The sequence below is a fragment of the Cebidichthys violaceus genome, unplaced genomic scaffold (genome assembly GCF_023349555.1).
Source record: "Cebidichthys violaceus isolate CVI_PGR_0920_01 unplaced genomic scaffold, fCebVio1.0.p SCAF_14, whole genome shotgun sequence".
Classification (NCBI taxonomy): Eukaryota; Metazoa; Chordata; class Actinopteri; order Perciformes; family Stichaeidae; genus Cebidichthys; species Cebidichthys violaceus.
Genome location: NW_027176307.1, coordinates 11,769,855 through 11,789,854, shown reverse-complemented (window position 1 = coordinate 11,789,854; position 20,000 = coordinate 11,769,855). Strand labels below are relative to the sequence as shown.

General features: G+C 42.9%; 1 protein-coding gene across 3 annotated transcripts in view; it reads left to right on the top strand.

Moving 5' to 3' along the window:
- The window catches only part of nkain2 (sodium/potassium transporting ATPase interacting 2), a 70,535-nt gene that overhangs the window by 2,176 nt on the left and 48,359 nt on the right, over positions 1 to 20,000 (top strand). Inside the window, exons 1-2 of one of the 3 annotated variants that reach the window (XM_068708869.1) lie at positions 1 to 459; positions 559 to 1,053. The exon at positions 1 to 459 is cut by the window's left edge and continues 479 nt beyond it. In XM_068708869.1, the coding sequence (XP_068564970.1) occupies positions 1,000 to 1,053 (54 nt within the window). In that variant the 5' untranslated portion in view covers positions 1 to 459; positions 559 to 999. Of the gene's footprint in view, positions 467 to 558; positions 1,054 to 20,000 lie in introns of all 3 variants that reach the window. The other 2 variants (XM_068708870.1, XM_068708871.1) reach the window with 2 other exon arrangements.

The following is a 20,000-nucleotide window of genomic DNA, read 5'->3' as shown; positions in this document are numbered from 1 at the left end:
GGATTACAACCGCGCTGTTGGAGATACAAAATAAATACAAATACATAAAGAAACGCGGTGTTTTCGTTCCGGTGTGAATGAGAGGATGTTGCCGCTACATGCCCATTAGTTCCCCCGAGAGGAGCGCGGAGGAGAGGAGGCAGCAGGGACCACTTTCACTTGTTTCCTCCACCCTACAACACAATTAGGCTGTTTTAATCAGTCAAATCCGAAGTGGTGCCTAATCGGATTACCCAACAAAAGAACATTTAATATCTGGGATATCCATCCTTCTAATATCGCCGTTTCTCCCTTGATGTGACAGGCGTTCAAGTGTTTGTGTGAGTGACTACTGATTCTGTGACAAGGATGCGACCAGCCGACGTGATTGTAGACTTTATGGTCCAGTAGATGGTGATTGGACGAGTAGTCCCTGCTTTGGACACAATTGGAGAGTCACTGTAACCCATCGTGTTATTGGTAACGGGTAATTTATTTGTGTCAATAGACCCACATGATCACAAATCTGACTTAATTCAAATTGCACCACACCACCTGATTCTTTTTTTTCTTCTCCAGACTACCAAACTGCCTTCAGTGACAAGAGGCTTGGAAAGGGATTCCCTGCACAACCAAACGCCGGATACATCAAGAGAAATCTGTGGACTCGAATCATCCCCCTAGTGTCTATTTCCCACCTTCCGATCCCTGACCCCCCTCGTTTGTTTTGGGAATCCAGGGAACCACGTTTACCCGTCAGCGACTCGGCCATCTGAATGAAGTAGCAGCCTTTTTATTCCCCTGAGCTCCGGCGAGTGTACAGGGGCTGCACTCTGCTCTCCGAGGCCGAGCAGCGAGAGCCTCCACCCGGGCTGCCAGCCATCCAGACGGTCCGCCGGGGGGGGGTTGGGGGGGAGGGGGGCTTTTGGGGATTTGGAAGGTCCAGCTGGAGGATTTTGAGGAGTTTTACCCAGAGTTTCTTCTCCACGTGGATCACTGGAGAGAGAGGAGGAGGACACCATGGGGTGCTGCAGTGGCAGGTGTACCTTGGCCTTCATCTGTGGCATGCAGCTGGTAAGTGTTCATTTTTACTATTGATCTCATGGGGGCTGGATGGGCAGATCAATCAGGAGAAAGTAAAGCAAAAGACAAGAAAACACACGTCTTTAATGGGTGACGGGACACGGAGCGGGGTATGAGCGCAGAGATGGATGGAAAAAAGATGGACGACTGAAAGGTCACATTTCAGAAGTTAATAGGTGCGTAAAAGGTCACGATATAAGCCGGGATCTGGTTTCAGGGACAGACTGACAAATGGTGGATTGAACGGATGAATGGCTGTTAGTGGGCGCTCCGTGCTAAGAGTCCATATAGAGCTTTGATGGATGGATGGAGGCTTTGAGTGACAAATTGAAAGGAGGTAAAGGAGGGATGGATGGCTGGATGGATAGATGTGTGGGACAGGTGCATGTGATTTATGGGTGGGGGAGGGGGGGGGGGGGTGGATGGAGGGAGGGAGGGAGCAGTAGAGCTGATATAAACTCATGGGATCAACTCCTTCTGTGTCTCTCTCTTTACCGTACTCTCCCATCACCATCTGTGTCAATGGAAACTGGTAACAGGCAAGACAATAGGGAGGGGTCTGTAGGTGTGTGTGTGTGTGTGTGTGTGTGTGTGTGTGTGTGTGTGAGGATGTGCAATGGGAAGTGCTGTCATTAGTTGAGTTGTGTAAATCCTTCACATCAAAAGGAAAGTCCCCTGTAGACCTTTAACAGTGAAGCAGCGAATGGCACGTCAAGAAATGTTCAGCTGAAGCGCGATGGATTTCATTAGCAGAGACACTTTCATCCAAAACATTGTTAAATCATACGGACAGAGAATCCATCACGTAAGAAACTTAAAACAACATTGACACATTATGGTTCCAATAAAGTTCATTATGGGAAACATGACTACTTATTTACAGATCATAAGCAACTTTTTGCATTCATTTAAAGTTGTGTTTCTGGCCAATGTAAGAATGTACTCCTGAGGGAAATGTTTCTTTAGCCGTTAAAAGTTCAACCGGCTAGTCGCTAACTTCTGTCGGGATGCTGTGTCAGTGCTGAGCGGGTTTAGTTCACAGTGGGCGTAGCAGAAGAGCGGTGAGAACGAGCTGTGCGCCCTAAACCGGAACAACGAGACGCCAAAGACTCGGACATGTTTTGATCGCTGTCTTTAAATGCAGCAGCGACAGAGGATCTAGAAATGTGTATAGAGACTGAAGACATACCGAGGTACAGAATGGGACATTGTTCACACGTGCACTGATGCATAAACATGAGCAGAAGTGCTTATGTCATAGCATCCTCCGCTCATGGAGTCATGTACAGTAAAGACCCTTTTGTCACGCTGAATAGGACACTTGTTACAGACGTGACAGCATGTGTGTGTGTGTGCATTTGTATTCAGTGCATTTAGAAAATCACTTCATTTACCAACGTATATATATATATATATATATATATATATATATATATATATATATATATATGAATGTGTGCTTGTGAAAGGTCCATTGTGCTGTGAAGTGGGACATTGCTAATGCACATTTTCATTCTTTTCTTTTTTTTTAAAATCCATTTTTCGGAAACAACAGCCAACATGTGTCTACAGTACAATGCCGATGAGATTGGCTCATGTGCTGCATGTGCATGAAACACGGCATTGTGCTGTAAATGGGGATGCTGTGTGTTCCAGTAGGTAACAAAAGAGGGGAGGGTTTTACGTGTGTGTGTGTGTGTGTGTGTGTGTGCGTGTGTGCGTGTGTGCTGTGAATGAGATGCTGTCACAGTGATAGTCATTGAGTCTAATGTGGTGGAACTAATGCTATGCCATAGTCAACAACATGTTTTGCTCTGTTAGCCGTTGTAATAGCGTATAGCCGGCTGATAGCACCACCAGCTGAGTCGGAGGTCTTAACATTACGGTATGTTACAGTTTCGGCTCTGTTGTAGTCGCAGCCCGATGAGTCTCACATCCTAAGAACGTATTGATAAAGATGTTAAGTTATAGTGTCTTTGCTGTAGTCACCCACAGGAAACCAAGCTGCCCACATCCCTCTTTGTTAAAGGAAACCTAATTGACCACAAATTAAAAGATGGCCTCGTTCGCTGCTCGCTTCTCGGCAGAAGGTAATTGTTTTTGCCATGTAAGCTTCCCACTTAATAGTTGACCTCGCTAAGCAGGAAAACAATGCTGGTCAGCGTGTCTTATGTAGTGGAACTGATGTCTTAATGTTAACGCTTAACAGCATTTTTTTATTTATTTTTTTCCTTCCTGCTTCATTTGCCAGGTTAATTGGTCGAGATATGCGATGTCACTGTATAGCTTTGCGGGGATCAGTGGTTGGAGGTGCGTCTGTTTCAGAGCCGGCGTCACCGTGTGTCGAGTAGATAGTCGGTCCCACCAGGTGAAACTGAGCCAGCATGGGATCCAAATGACAGGACATGTGGTGTATTCCTGTGTGCTAGGTGTATTAGTTACATTTAAGGTGTCAAACCACAGCTCAATGGACCATGTTAGTCCATCACCAGTTTACTGTCACATAAGAGACAAAAACAAGAAGTGAATCCTCACCACAGAGAAGCAGGAACCAGAGAACTTGTGGCCCTTTTTTTGCTTTGAAATTACTTCAACAGTTAGTTGATTATGATTGTTCCAGGTTTTTTTGTTTTTTTTGGTCAGCCAATTCATGAATCGTACTAATTGTTTCGGCGACATTTGAAAGGCTGCGGAGCTGATCCTGAATCGAGGCGTCTCAGACACGCTGGGAGACGCTGATTGGAGGATTGGCTGAAGTACTGTAATCATGTGATTTGGTCCTCACACTGTGGGATCAAGTGTGGAGGTTTTGTTGAATCAACACGTCTGCTGGCAGTGAAAATAGTACTAATCCCAAAGTAAGAGTTGATTTGTTCCAGATTGATAAAATGATTTGTTGAGCTTTGGTTTGAAAGTAGTGCTTTTAATGAATAACAGTGTACATTGATGTTAAAAATGTCTTAAAATGTTGACTTATATATCTCTATACTCAAGGATATGTTGGCCAAATGGGTAAAGATGTTTAACATATCCAAAAGATATGTGTATTTACTTCCTTGCAGAAAGTTAGAGGAGAAGAGCGAAACCACTCTCTAATCTGTATGTTACACTAAATCTGAAGCTAGAGTCAGCAGCTGGATAGCTTAGCTTAGCATAAAGACTGGAATCAAGGGGAAACAGCTAGCATGCCTGTCTAAAAGTACCTAAAACTGTTGCTCGGTCGTGCATCAAGCAGAAAAAGCTCAACATCCATGGGCCTGAAGAACAAGGGCACTAGCGTTTCCTTTAACTCCGCCTCCCAGCTCTTGGTCCCGCCTCTTTCTCAGGGACCATAAAATACTCTGGATTTGACTATCAGTGCATTTTACAACTTTTAGGACCTAACGATTTAAATAAGTGCCATTCAGGGGGTCGTACTGGGAAGTTGATTTACCTCAGAAATAATGATCCTCTGATGTGCCTCTTTCCTAATTTTCTGTGGGAAAAAGTATTTCTAAGCCCAATGATTAAGACATTTTATGTTGTTTTATTTAATCAGTACAAAACCGAAGAGTAAAAACGACTCTTCTCCAGTCTTGTTGTCACTGTGAGGTTGCCAGCGGAGAATCAAGCACTGCGCCTGGCCAAGAAATAGTCCCACACAAATAAACCAACAAAATACTATATTTATCCTATCGACATAAGAGTGGTGCATTCTGGTCCACAGTAACAGTTTCCCCAAATTCCCCATTTCCCAATATAATCCCCATTTTGAGAAAAATACATGGAAATGGGTTATTTAAGTCTGAATTAGTTGCGACAGTAAAATTATTTTGCCAAAGATAAAACACACTCTGTCTCATAGTGCTGTGAGGCGAAGGGAAGTGAAGATTAGAACGTTGGTACAACATAAAACAGATCAAAGCAGATCAGATGGTGTTTTTACCAATACAATTTTACACACACACACACACACACACACACACACACATATATATATGCCACGGGTGAGTCACTTTCTGTGGCGATGATTGTGGTCCTTGTTGCTATATCGGCCCACACACCCACCGACCTGTCACAGAGATGATTACTAAATCATCCAATGACGCCAGCCGACGGCCTTCCTCCATTGGCTGGTTCAGTGGAGCGCGTGCAGACGGTCGGTGGGTGTTTATGTTGACGGAACGTTAATTATGTTGTTGGTGTGCACGTTAATTGAATACAGTGAATGGAGGAGAATTACGGCTTTGCGACACGGCGTAATGCCGAATTACGGCGAGATAATGATTCATGATCCAATGGAATACAAAGGAAACCCAAATGTACAAGAAGCTTTATATGTACCGTAACAAGCGCTGACATACGGTGTCCATAGGCTATCGGAGAGTGGCAGTACATCCCTGTGACATTTCCACCATTGAGGGACATGATGAATAATTTACCGCTCTGGAAGCTGCGACATGAATGCAGAAATGGTATCTCTGCATGTGCGCCCGCGCGTGTGTTACCTGATTGCAAAAACAGTCGTGTGCAGTCGTTCAAACTCAAAGTCAATACTCATTTGAGATGCATTTCAGTGGGAATAAAAAAACAAAACTACACAGATAAATCATTCTTGACATGTTGGATTTTACCGGGACGAGTTAAAAGATATTTTGACTTTGCAAATATATGCAACCGTCAATTCCCTCAACATGAAATGAAATGGAAAAACATCTACCGGTGAATTTGGTTAATTTCGGTGGATCTGGTTTGCAAATTTGGAATAAATTGTCGACTCTAATTAAGATATTGGAGTTTTGCAAAACAACCGAGTTCAGCCCCCTCAGTCTGATTCTATTTCAGCTCCTATATAATTTTATGATATTCAGTCACAGTTATTTTGCAATATGCCGGGTGTGCATCTAATTCACTTTGAGAGTGCTTTGAGTTGAAAGTGACGGGAAGCTCCTGCACTCTGGCAACAAACACAATCTCTAGACCTCCTTCCTCATCGCCGCGACTCAGTGAGATAAAAAAGGCTTTGCTATCCTTTATGTGCAACTCTGCTTTCAACAAGGGCCACACGCCATGCCAGCTCTGAGTCTATAGATTTTCTGTCGCGTTTTCTTTTTCTCAGTCTCTAATTTGTCAGTTTCTCTTGCCGCCGGGTCTCTGTCTTGCCCACCATCTCTGTGGATGTCTTTCTTACCTTTTTCATTTCTTTATCTCTCTCTCTCCCCCCCCCCCCCCCCTCTCTCTCTCTCTCTCTCTGCTCGGAGGAATGCAGCCGTCATACCTTGGCCACTGACACTTGAATGGCGATCCATTCGACGTGTTTCAATAGAGTCACAAAAAAAGTAGCTTTCCCCCCCCACTGGTCCTGTTGAGGTGGTTCCATTGTGCCAAAGCAGTCCGACATTAGACCCGAGACCTGGATCGGTCCGAGCTGCATTCCTATTGTTCAGGTTGTTCTCTGTGATAAAACATTATTGTGCTGTTCTGGCTTTCAGCTGTCAATAAAATATGTCAGTGCTGGCTTTATGAGAAACTGCTGGCGAATGCAGGTAATGTGTAATGGGATCATGTACAGCAAGTGCTCATTACATGGCTAATATTCTTTCTATAGGCCCCATATAAATGTGTCTGATTGTATCTTTTGAAGTTGTGCAGTTGGAAGCGTCTCACTGACACCAGATTCTTAATAGCCTTTATGAGCTCTTGCTAGTTCATCGTATCTGCAGATACCCGTGAGGTACAGACAGAAAAACAACAGGCCGATCAGCCTGTGCCAGGAAAGTGTGTTCAAAATGCAGCGGTTCAGAAGCAACGTTTCTGCTGCAGGATTTCAATCTGCAACGTCTGAACAGTGTTATTGACAGTAAACCTCACCAAGAGACGCTCAGTTTATTCCAGGGCAAATGCGGTGCTGTGATATCATCGATCAGACGAATGGATCAGCTCCGTTCAAGCGAACAGATATTTCTAATGACTCTGTCGGAACCTCTGCTTCCTCTAGTACACTAACGCGGATTGAAAGTGGGCTGCTTAGTTCTCAGCATCGATCTTTTTGCTCTAGTTCTTTGCTAATTAACTTTTTTTTTAAAACGTCTCATCCTCAAACCCTTAATGATTACACAGTTCTATGTTTAACACGGCAAATAATGCCTGTGCCGAAACGTGTAAGTAGCGAGGCAAAGCCCGACTTCACACAGCTGGTGACAGCAGTACACGGCGTGCGTACTCAGGCTGGTCGTCTGCAACATTTTCTCTGTGATAGTTGACGTTTTAGTTCCTCTAAAAACTATATAAAACATGGGTACGATTATTTCACACTAACCACAAGCCCATTTCCAGATGTTCTTCTAATTTAACTGATGCTGTCAAAGATGAACATTTTCTTTTTCCATCTGTAATGTTGTGATAAATAAGACCGTATGAGGGGAAAACCTTGCCCACCCTCTACATATCACGTTTGGCTGCAGATGTGGCACCACATTTGCAGTGCTGACAACAGCACAGCCCCATTATTCTGCACAATTTGGAGACTTCAAATTCAGTCAATATATTCAGAGCAACTTTTGCAGCGGAAAATGGTGCAGCAAGGTGTGTTTTCATGCTGGAATGTGTCCAAAGGGCCGAACGGGAGGCTGTTAGAGCCTCCCAGCTTGGATGTTAGAGTAGAGTGCTGCTGCTGCTGCTGCTGCTGCTGATGATGATGATGACAAGGTCTTTCACAACACATCTGGAGGTGACTCTCTCTTCACCAATTGATCTCTGATGGCGTGGATAGAGTAACGGATGTGTGTAGCTGTCTATAGGCATTTGAGCCCTTCACTTAGCTTCTGGTTTCATATTTAAGTCAATGGGTGGCTTAGGCTTTTGAGTGTTGTAGACCCTCCTCCTGTCTTACCCACTGTAGCCTGAGCTCCATCAGCATCTGTACTTCAATGTGTTTTTAAGAGATTTTCTTACATTAGTCTTTTCTGATCTTTTATCTGTTTCCAAAAGACCACCTCACCAGCCCCAGACACCACTTTTCTGTTGTTTTTTTCCCCTTTCAAAGCTTTCTCATGAACTGCAATTTTCCACACTAGAGGTTTGTTTTTTATTTATCGTAAAAACAGCGTGAGCTCTTCTCCTAGTTGAGATTGTAGCGTGTCGTGTAAAAAGCATTCGTTGGCTCACAGAGAGGGTGCAAAAAACCATGACACTGTATCAGCTCACGCTGTCATCATAAAACAGTCTGCGAAACTGTGAAAGAGTGGAATCTGTGAAAAGTGAAATCTTTTTTCTTTGAGTGGGGGAAAGCTGACTCAATCTATATTCTTCCGCAGCTCAGTGGAGGCTTTAAATTGAACCCTTACACAGTTGGATTATTTGTTCTACAGTCCCAGTGATGCTGACACGCATATGGAATCACATCCACTGTGTAGAACACTCTTGTACCTATATAACTCAAACATTTGTGATTGCAATACTTCATTAGTTTAGACAGACAATGTCTTTTTCTGCTCGGTTTGCTATTGCGGATGGCTCTTAATGCCACAATACCCATGAGCCTCAGCCACCTACGCTATGGAGAGGAAGCCAGTTTGAGGCCTAAATCAGTAGCAAATTTATACACTTCATTACTGCAGTTATAATCAAAACATGGCGCCTTAGCTGCTGAAATCAATCAAAAAATTGACCCAGAATCCAACACTGAATCCAGTTAAGCTGCAGATTGTAAAAATAAGTATAGGCCCTTTTTTTTTGGTCATTGAAGACAGTTGACATGTCTCAGTGGGAGAAGGCTATTTTTACTAATCAAGGCCGAATTCTCTGCAGCTGCTTTGGTTTCACGGTCTCGGTATTGTTCTTTGATTCGTTATTTCAACGGCAGGAAGTTTATCCTTTGCGGCAATGGCAGTTATTTCATCTCCGACGCAAGAAACAAAGAGGATATGTATCGAAAGATACATCAATGTGTGGCAAAGTCCACAGGGCCTCACTAGTCAAAGTGTGACGACATTTGTCCAAAGTTATTTTCTTCCAGTGTGAGGAAAACCATACAATAAAAATGACACAAGACTGCGTGAGAGGAAAGTGAGGCGACGACATGCAACAAAGGGTCGCGCACTAGATTTGAAGCGAGCGATACCTCCGGCCGCTTGTGTGTCCGCTGAGCTGCCAAGATGCGTATCGCGCGGCGCTGGAAGCTGACCTTGTGCGTGACCACCGCTGACGGATGAGCTGATGGTGTTTGGCCGAATACTGCTGCCTCAATATTTACACGCAGGCAGACAGGCAGCTTGACACGGAAGGGGGGCGCAGGCAGACGTACCGACAGACACTTGCTTTTCTCTCCGTTTTATTTTTAAAAGACATCAAACTGCGCTGGTGCTCGCTCCCCTCAAGGTGAAACGCTCCCCCCCCCCCCCATTGTTCTGTGAGAACGCACATCCTGTTGATGCGGTTGTTGCTATTGTTGTTGTTGCCGTGAATCCTGATATTCCGCCTGCGCAGTCGTTTTGATCTTATCACATCAAAGGAGTGCTTGAATTATAATGGCCAAAGCGACTGCGAAGCAATGCCTCGAGCTTCATTACACATAATTATGAGACGGAGATGTGGCTGGTGTCAGATGAACACTTCCTATGCGGAGGGAAAAAACAGCCATATTTTCAGGGTGACACTGATATTCCGTTGAGCGTAATGGATTTTGGGAGGAAAGCTGCTCAGCACAGAAAAGGTTATCAACACTAAATATTTAGCTGGAAAACGCAAGAAGACAGATAAGGCTTTCAGCTGGGAGCAGTGATTACATTTTATTTCTACTTATGGTCTAACCGTCCTCCCATCAGCAGTAAACTTGCCCATGATAAAACATCTTCTTATACGGTTTATAATTATAATACTATATTTAATTACACGGCATCTTTCAACAGCGACAGATAAAGCAGCAGACGTGTAATGCAGACATAAAACTGGAAGCATTAAAGACCCAACTCCAAACAAATGGGTCTTGAGCTGCTTCATAAAAGTGTCCAGAGATCTTAAGTCCAATGGGAGGGAGTTCAAAAGTTGAGGAGCTACAACCTCAAAGGCAGAGTCTCCTCTCGTCTGGAGCCTGGAGCGAGGACCAACCAACAAACCCTGATCAGAGGACCTCAGAGAGCTCTGTGATGTAGGCAGTCGACAGACCAAGCAAGGCTCGAAATGTGACCGCAAGAATCTTGAACTAGATTCTAAATTTAAGGGGAGGGCCAGTGTAAATAAATCAAAATGGTGGTCACAGGAGACCTTTTGGATTACTTTGGTCAAAAGTTTGGCAGCAGCATATTGGACCACTTATAGGCGATAAGGCAGGCGAAAACAGAATTTTAGAAGTCAAGACATAACTTGGGCCCAGGCTTATTGAAGGTGGATTGACCTTTAAGGTGGACAAGCCATTCTCATTTTAGTGACAGCAGAAATCCTGCAGAACCGATATAGAACATTCTTCTGCATCATTACCAGATCGTTTGACGAGATGAGAAGAGCCGTTTCAGTTGAGTTCATCCGACGGAAACCAGACCGAAACTTGACCAAAATGATGAAAGTCTAAAACAACTGAACACTACAAGGCAACCATACTTTTTAACATCATTCTACTAACCAGAGTGGTGAGTTCTTGGAATGAGATTGAAGGAATGATGTTTGCTCATATGCCCTTCATCTTATCTACAAAGAACGAGAGAAAGTTGTTTCACTCTATAACTCTAGTTGGAACAGCAGGTGATGCAGGAGTCACATGGTTTCTGATGCTGTCTAAAAAGATTTCTGAAGTCCGGTTTAGCCCTATGCTAACTTGACACCACTGATGCTATGTGCTCTGGATTTTATAGAGGGATTGTGTCATCAAGCCCTGGTTTCAGGCCAGTTTAACGGTTTGACTCCACAATTTAGTTCTATATAGTTCACAGTCTTTTCTCACGTTTTCAGCAACTATTTTCTAACCATGTACAATTTGTTCTGAAACAAATATCAGCTGGACTTCAAAATCGATTAAAATGATAATGATGGGTGGATTTCCATAAACGCTTAGCGTCATCGGGTACGTTTAAAAGAGAGAGTCATTTATCCAGGGAGACGAATTGATCAGAGGAGCTGATCTAGTCTTAATAGGAGCCACTTTATCCACAAATCAGAGATCCAGAGAATGCCCTCTGATGTGTAGGCCTATAGGTTGTACATGTTGAGTGAGAATACAAATAAAAGGAACCTTATCAGAAGCATCACCAATATGAATAACCAAGAAGCTATACAGTGTATCATATTGTCTACAGTTACACAAACATGGGTAGAAACTTGTAAATTGCTCTTAGGTCTCTTTTGGTTTGTTATTCTTGTCGCTCTGTATCATTGTTGCCCTTTCTCTCTGCCTCTCTCCATTATTCCTCCTAGATTTGTTCTTTCTTTAACTCTCTCTTTTCGCTGCTCTGCGCAGTATCCGTCTCTCCCGGCCCATTGGAGTTGCTCAGGGAGCTGTGAAAACGAGGTACGTGTGTCTTTGCATCTGCATCCTGAAGGGAGTGCCCGCGTGTTCACATGCGGAAGGTGGTGGAGCGTGTTAAGTCTCGGTGGAGAAGCCCTTCGACTGGGATAAGGAGCTAAGGGAGGAAGGAGGGAGGGAGGGAGGGAAGAAGGAGGGAGGGAGGGAGGGAAGAATGGACGGTTGGGTAGACATATTCATAAAGGATGGATGAATGTCTGTGCGCCGATCGATATTGGTATGGAGGGATTGAGATTTGGATGAATAGACGGAGAGAAGGCCGGGTGGGGAGATGAGTTGGGGAGGGAGGAACAGACGATAACAAGAAAGGATGGATCAATGATGGATAGATACCCAAGACGTATGGATGAACAGATGACTAATGGAGGAACGGGTCGTTTAACACTGCAAAGTTATCAGTAATGACCGTAGATGGCAGACAGTGGAGGGAGCTAAATATGTTGGGTGTTGACTCTGACAGTGGAGTAAATAATGTGTACGTGCTGCAGTCTGGCGAGAGACAGTGGTTTAAGGCCTAGATAAACCTTTCGGCTGACCTTCAAAAGACCAATAAGCTACATAAGAGCAGGAGTCCAAAAGGCTGATTAGCAAGCTTACCTGCTAGCCCCTTCAAATAGTGTTTCACGTATCAGTGCCCTCTGAGGTTCGGGTTAAAAAGGAATAGTTCGACCGAAGGAACTCACCTGCCCAGGCGCTCTGTGGTCCCTGAAAAAGTTTTCAATGATAGCCGTTAAGCAGAGCGGATCAAACTAAAATTGAAATCATAAAGCCCCGAACAAAAGATGCAACGCAACGATGCTTTGTTCAGTGGTAGTTTAGTGAAAGTAGTTCTTTGGGGGATTTCCATTCGCTCACTAATGGATACCAGACACTTGGATAACACTACACAGGAATTTTTCTGAAAGTTTTTCGACTGTTTTATAACTGATTTTTTTGGGGTGCCTACCGCCATTCGATAGAAAGCTTTGCTGGACCAAAGACGGATTAGGGAGGTGAGTACTAATGTCTTCTAGAGCGACACAAAAATGCTGATCTGATCTGATCGGCAGGACATCGTTATGCGGTTGTGCCTTCCAAAATCGTATTATGTTGACAACGCTTTTGTTGCGGTTTGATTAGGTTTAGTGAATGACTGCATCACTAAGTTGAGAGGACCTTCATCTTCATGGTTACAATGATCATGGTAAAGATTTGGGAACGGGTACAAAAATGTAAGACACAGACTGTTGGTTTGATGTTTTCTTGGCAACATCATCTGACTTCCTCTTTTGCCTCCGTCAAAATTTATACCGATGCCAGAAGACGCTGTCACCTAAAAGTGACTTATGGCCTTTTTTGGACACTTCCTGAAATGATTAATGCTGTTGATCTTGGGATGAATGTCTCCTTTTGGCTGTGCAAGCTATTACTACAGTGCTATTTCTGAGACCACACTGGCCTTTATAGAGCCGCGGGATTCGTGGGTTCAAAAATGCTACAGTGGTTAAATTTCACAAGGAACTGATTTTTTGATATTACATATGCTGTCTTTTTACTTCAGTGGCTCTTAACTTTATTATTTGATATTTTTGACAGCCAGACGTTTTGAGCAGAACTGATGGAAGCCTTTCACTGGGTTACAGAACCACACGTTAAAGTTTGAGAGTAACTTATGCTGAAGGGATAGTTTGTCTGACCCGCAAGTCTCCCTTTTGATATTGAGCCGTTCTATTGCTTTGTTGTAATTGGCTCACAGTCAGAGGGAGTTGACAGTGGCCAGAAAATGACAAATATTTGAGAAGAAGCCAAGGGTTATTGTCAGATAAAGTTCTGGCCAATATGGAGCGTGACCTTTATTGATATTTCCACCAAAGATTTACTGTCACTTGGTCAATGCAGGTTCAGAGGGTTCAGAGGGTTCAGAGGTTCGATCCACAGAGGGACTAAAGGTCTCATTTTTAACGCTGACTCCATCCATTCATGGCTGTTGAAACAAGAAGGAACTGTATCCAGACTTCTGACTTTTCTGTTCTGGTAGCCATGAAAAGGTTGAATCTGTGAAGCTAATCTTTCTATTCTTGTACAAGTTATTATAAGTTATTTTTTGGAACTTCTTTGGCATTCAGTGCAGCAACACAACAAATGGTACAGCGTGTAGTGTAACACTTTGTTAAAAACTTTTATGCTTAAAAAGTTATATTCATATCGATATCATATTTATGGCAGCTGCCAGGTAAAAGGTGCATTTTTCTAAGATGGTGCCATGAAATTTGTCACAAAAATTTACGCTTGCAAATGTGTGAACTTTAGTATATTTTCACTGAACACATAATTCACTCATTCATCAAATCTCTGCCTACATTTTTGCATGATACTAATTTGCACCTTGCAAAATCTCACCAAAAATGATAAAAAAAAAAGTTTTTTCTAGTTTGTTTGATATCTTGGTCTTTCTGGACCAGAATGCTTAAAAGACGGTCGCTAAAGTCAGTGCATCTGGCCCAGAATATGCTCAGTTGGTACAACTGAACTTAATTACTAGGCCAAAAGACCCTCAAGTGGGACTAAAGAATAATTTATAAAATGCTGAGCCAGTTTGTTTCCAACACTTTTGGTCCGGAACATAAAATGGGCAGCGTGTTTGCAGCAATATCCACAGAAAGACACTTTTATGAGGGATGAGAATCCAATTTCACCTTATGCACCCTTCGCCCGCCACCCTGGACATCATCTTGTTCATTTTAAACCTGTTTCTCTTGACTCTTGTTGTCTCTTCTGCCTACCAGACCTTTCCATGTGTATCATGCAACACCAGATAATTAACAGTTAGCTACAGAGTAGACTAATTTGGAAATATGCGAAAATGTAAATTACAGAAATTATCAAAATGTCAAACTGTTCCTTTAAGATGTGTATTCCGGGGTTGGCCAAATTTGCATTGAGCTAAACAATTAAACAATGATACTTCCCAAATTGATTCATCTTTTATTAATCTAACACACCAAATAGACATGACTCAGTGAAAAGTCCTGCTTACAGTTCCTATTGCTTCACCTGAATATCACTTTCATTTTGACAAGTGCATTTGTGTTTTCAAATGTAAAGACATCATGTTACAGTCCTGATACTTGTTAGCCTCTTCATTTCTGGTAGCATGGAAACAAAAATGACAAAAGCAGCTTTCTTATCTGCGATGGGTCACATTTTTACTGCCGTCTGCCAAGGTCTTCTGTCGCTTCTCCAAAGAGCTGCCATTATTTTGATCTATAAATATATTACTTGGGTTTTTTTTTTGTTCTTTGACACACAAAAAAATAAACACACACCGAGATGCAATGCGCAAATTCATATCCATAAACTGCCAGGCACAGACGCTGAGAGGCAGCCTTTCTGTTCTTCGCTCTAATGTTTTGAAATATGAATCCAGAGAATCCGCTTTCCCCTACTTGGTCCCTGAAGGCACCACTGAAGAAGAGTTTTGTTTCAGTTTGGAATCCCTTTAAGGACTATAGAAGATATTGGGTGATGTGTGAGAGCAGACAGAGCTCAACGCTACACTTTCATCTCTACCTGTAATCATTTTGCCTCCGCCACTCATCCCTCTCTCTTAGGCCCTCTTCTCCTCTTCCTCTCCTCCTCCTTCCTCTCAGTATGAATTGATTTGGTCTTATTACCTTACACACCTGCCCTCTGGTTTGGCTCCACTCTTATCTCTCTCTCACACACATAGACACACATCTACTGCCTTCTATTTTTTTTCCTCTTGCCTCCCTCTGTCACACTCACACACACACACACAAACACACGCGCACACAGTAATCAGATCCGGCAATCTCTTGTATTTTTGAATACGGCAGCTAAAGTGAGATACGGATGGAGTCTCAGCTTTCAGCCCGGTTCCGTATCAGCATATCAGCCACGTCTCACCAAAATAGAAGCACAGTATGTATTTGAATGAAGGAGACATGGTGGTGGCAGCGGTGTTCAGTGTGTGTGTGTGTGTGTGTGTGTGTGTGTGTGTGTGTGTGTGTGTGTGTGTGTGGAGGGGAGTCCATACATAGTCGTGTGTATAGAGCAATGCTGTGCCCCAGTAGCATGCCATTAACACTAACAGGGTTGGGACTTTGATTCCCACAGGGCCACCCGTATAAAGACTGGACACATTATGCAGCACTTCAGGTGAAAAAACCCCACAAAATAGAATATATGAATATATTTCTATAGTGAAACTATAAGTCTGTGCAACTTGGTCCTTCTTACCTGTAGATATCACGGTAGATTTCCCCTCACGGTTTCAATAGAATGTGATTTAATTGCAGTACAAGACACGACGATTCAATGAGTCCTCTCTCTGCCTCAGCAGTGGTACAAGAACATCACACAATGTCCAACCCTGTCACATAAAGGACAGTCATAGCAGAGTTGCAAAGTGGACGTTTTTTTTCTAAAGTTCTGATAATAAACAGCCTGTCATTTTCTGCGCAGACAATGTTTGGTGATTGGCAGTTGGAGAGTACTTCCAACGCTTTGATGGGCATGAAACTCTCCTGGCTGAATCACCATTATAGATGAGGAGCGACTGTGTTAGGGAATGGCTTGGGGGTTAAGACGCTGACATCGTGCCACTGGTGCTGTCTAGTAAAGGCGTGCAATACAAAACTGTATAACAAAAGGAAATGAATATATCTGGAATATCACTTCTTCCAGTAATACGTGTTTTGGCCGCTTTTCTTAAACTTCCCGTCATACTGACGGCCGTGATTCATCTTGAGTTGACAGAGGAGGTTGCTTGCATTGCCACCTCTGGCAACAACTGTTGAACCCGCATAGTCCGCAGATCATTTTACATCCAACTTTTTTAAAGCCAAGTTCAAACTGGGTCTGTGTCGCTGTCTGCATTTATTGACCCACCAGTGACATTGCCTACAGTGCATTAGCAGCCTGCACTTAGTTGATGTATTTGAAATCCTTTCTATACTGCTGCACACTTTCATATCATATCATGAGTATCTGCCGGTGTGCAGCCGTTACTATACTGAGGCAGTGCAAAGGGAAAACGTTCACTTAAAAAACACAAAAACAGATAACCTGAACAAACTACAAAACAAATTAAAGCAAAATCTCTCCTCTGAATCCAACATAATCACTCACAGAGTCTGATGAAAGCGAGCCAATATCATTTGGCAATCTGTGGGCCTTTTGCAGAGCGGCGGACATGATTGATTGAAATAAAGAGAGACGATGCGTAATGCAGACAGTGTCAGCTGTCCAATCCCCAGAAAGGATTTTATGATTGATGGCAGGCAGTAGCATTTAGAAGTCTCACAACTCTGCACTGCACTCTCAGCACTCACAGTGATTACATCTGGGAGTGTGTGTGTGTGTGTGTGTGTGTGTGTGTGTGTGTGTGTGTGTGTGTGTGTGTGTGTGTGTGTGTGTGTGTGTGTATGACAGACCTGAGAACAAGAGGAATAGAGCATTGATGTTTTGTGTGTGATTCTGCATGTGTGGGGTTGATTACGGTGTCGAGCTACGCCTGAGCTTGCATGCATTTGTGCGCGTGTGTGTGTGTGCAAAGGTGATGGTGCAGTCTGTCCATGCGTGATTGTTGCTGTGGAGCCCTGACTGCTAGTGGTGATAATGTTGGACTAAAGGCGGGGGGGGGGGTTATAGGGAGGCAGTGAAGGACAAGGGAGGATGTAGCAGAATAGGTTAGATGTAGGGAGGAGGATGTCAAGGGATTGAGGGATGTATTGGGAAGGATGAGACAAATAAATGGGCATCAGACAAGGTCCGAGGAAGCAACGGAAAGGTGTGGAGGATGGATGGACGGTTAAATAAAGCTGCAGCAGATGGGGGACAGAGAGACAAGGTGGTGTGAAGGTGAGGAAAGGATTGACAAAGGATAGAGAGGCGTAGGGAAGAAGGAAGGGAAGAAGTGGAGGGATGCAGGTATCGGTATAGGAGAGAGAGAGAGAGTTGTGTTTGAGCAGTGATGTAGAAAGATGGGTCACAGAGGGGAGAGTGAAGGACACATAAAGGTGTGGCAAAAAAAGGGAATAAACAGGTGAGGTGGAGAAAGGAAGGGAAGGAGACGAGTGAGAAGCTTTCAGCGATGTTTGCAGTAGTGCGATGTTGGTATACGGCCACAGAGGGAGGAGGTTGGAGTGCAGGAAAAGGGTCGACAAAGTTTGCCGATGAAGCTCCCTCTAACCTCACTGAAGAAGTCAGTCCAACCTAAACCCCAAGCTTGCCCTAACTAACTTGCTTTTGTGTCTTAACATTGTGTAATAATAACTATATCTCCATGGCAACTGTGCAAATTCAATCCCCTGATAAAGGCCATGAGATATGATTGAAAGCCTGCGGTGGGAACTTGTTTATTTTTCGTCAAGCTGCTTTTCCATGGGCAAAAAAATGTAACTTTCAAGCTTAGTTTTTATTTTTTTCAATCAATGACAACTCATTATCAAGTTTGTATATGCAGCATTCAGTGGCAGAAAGACAGAAAGTTAAGAGCTAAAGCGGTTGGTCAAGTCCATTCACAGAAAGCGTGTGAAGAAGTGCAGATGTTTAAACACTTAATCTAATGGCCCAGTGTCTACATATTGATTCTATAGTAAAGACACAGTAAGTCTCTGTAAATCCTTTATGCACAGACCCGGCACACACTTACTTAGTTTCCCTCAAGATCGAAGAAAGAAAAAGCTGCCATGTCAAAGTTCATTGTTTTAATCGCGTTATGTCTCTGCTCACCTACGAGCAATGCTCATTGTCTGACCTTAATAAAATGAAGTTTCATCGAAAGTTTGTTCAGATCCCCAAAAATGTCTAATTATTGGATTTGATTCAATGTTTTGACCTAGTTAATAATTGTGTTTTTGTTAAGTCATGCTTGCATTGTTTTTGTGTCATTACAGCTGTTTTAATCTATCTTTCTAAATATCTAAATCTTAATCTATCTTTCTAAATATTTAATCAAACTTACTGGAATGTTTTTGAGAAACACTCAAAATTTATATTTTAGATTTGAAAATGCTGATTCTCACCCTCAAACTGATTCCAATCATTATAAAACATTATATACATTATATACCTTCACATAATTGTTAATTAGATACTATTAACAGTGTATAATGTGCTGAACCGTACACTTTGAGCTAGCTTAAACATTTGTTTTAACTGGTTCCACACACACCGTTTTATGTTGCTGGTGCGCAGGAATCAATGCGTGTGCACATCGGGAGGAGAAACATTGTACAATCAGCTGCTTCCTTTGTTATTTACTCTACTTATTAACACAGCGTCAGTGTGGCAGGGCTCCAGCTGCTTCCTCCAGCTTTTAGCTCCCAATTTTGAGGAAAAGAAATTACATCTTTGAAACTTTCCAAGCACAGAAGGAGAGCCCCATGAACGCCGCACCTTCGGAATTAAACATCGATACCAAATTAACTCTGCTACAGTTTGCTCTGCTGTGATTTTGGGGACCGCGATTTCAGCACTGCAGAGGTTATCTGACAAGAACCACATTGCACCCATTAACTTAAAAAGACAGAATCGTATCTGCATCGCTGCGTCATACGTTGCAGTCCCTGTAGTTGAACACCACTGTAGGCATAAGGAGCTCGTGTGAGTGAATGTGTTTGTACATCGGCTGCAGTACTTTCATTTGTTACAGGAAGGGAAACGCTAACCCAACAAACCGTCTGCTTGGAGAACTAATATTTCCTATGAGCTTATTATAACTCTCAGATCCATGTTCCATACTCATAACGTTTAGTCTTAATGACGTTGTCATTTAATAAACGGTCCCACGCTGTTGCTGAGTGGTATTACGCATAAGTAAAACAAGCTTCTTATGATTATTAAGAGAGGAAACTGAGCAGTTAGCCGCCACAGTGATCAGTGCGACGGCAAAGAGTAATCTTTAAGTAGTGGTACAGTTGGAGTGGCAAGAGGGCTTCTGGGAAGACGGACACAGGCACAGACGCTTAACACACACACACACACACACACACACACACACACACACTTGATGAATTGAAGTGGTCGATAAATTACATTACATAAGAGCATTTAGAGGACTGCACAAACAGTATTGTAGCGACTCTGGTATCATACACACACACACACACACACACACACACAGTAACCTCTTTGCTGAGTTTAATGTAAAATAGAGCCAAAACAATTAACCATTTGATCGATTAGTCAAATGACAGAAAAGTAATCGTCAAGAACATTGATAAATGTTCATTTGTTTCAATAATTCATTAAGAAGATTTGCTGTTTCCAATGTCTCCAACTGAAGGATTTGCTACGTTTCCCTGTTTTATATGATTTTGAAGGATTTATTAAATGGTATATCTGTGTTCTTTAGACTGTTAGTCAAACAAAACAAGCAAGAAAAACACAGTGATGGTTCACTCTTTTGGGACATTTAACTATTAATCAAACAATAAAG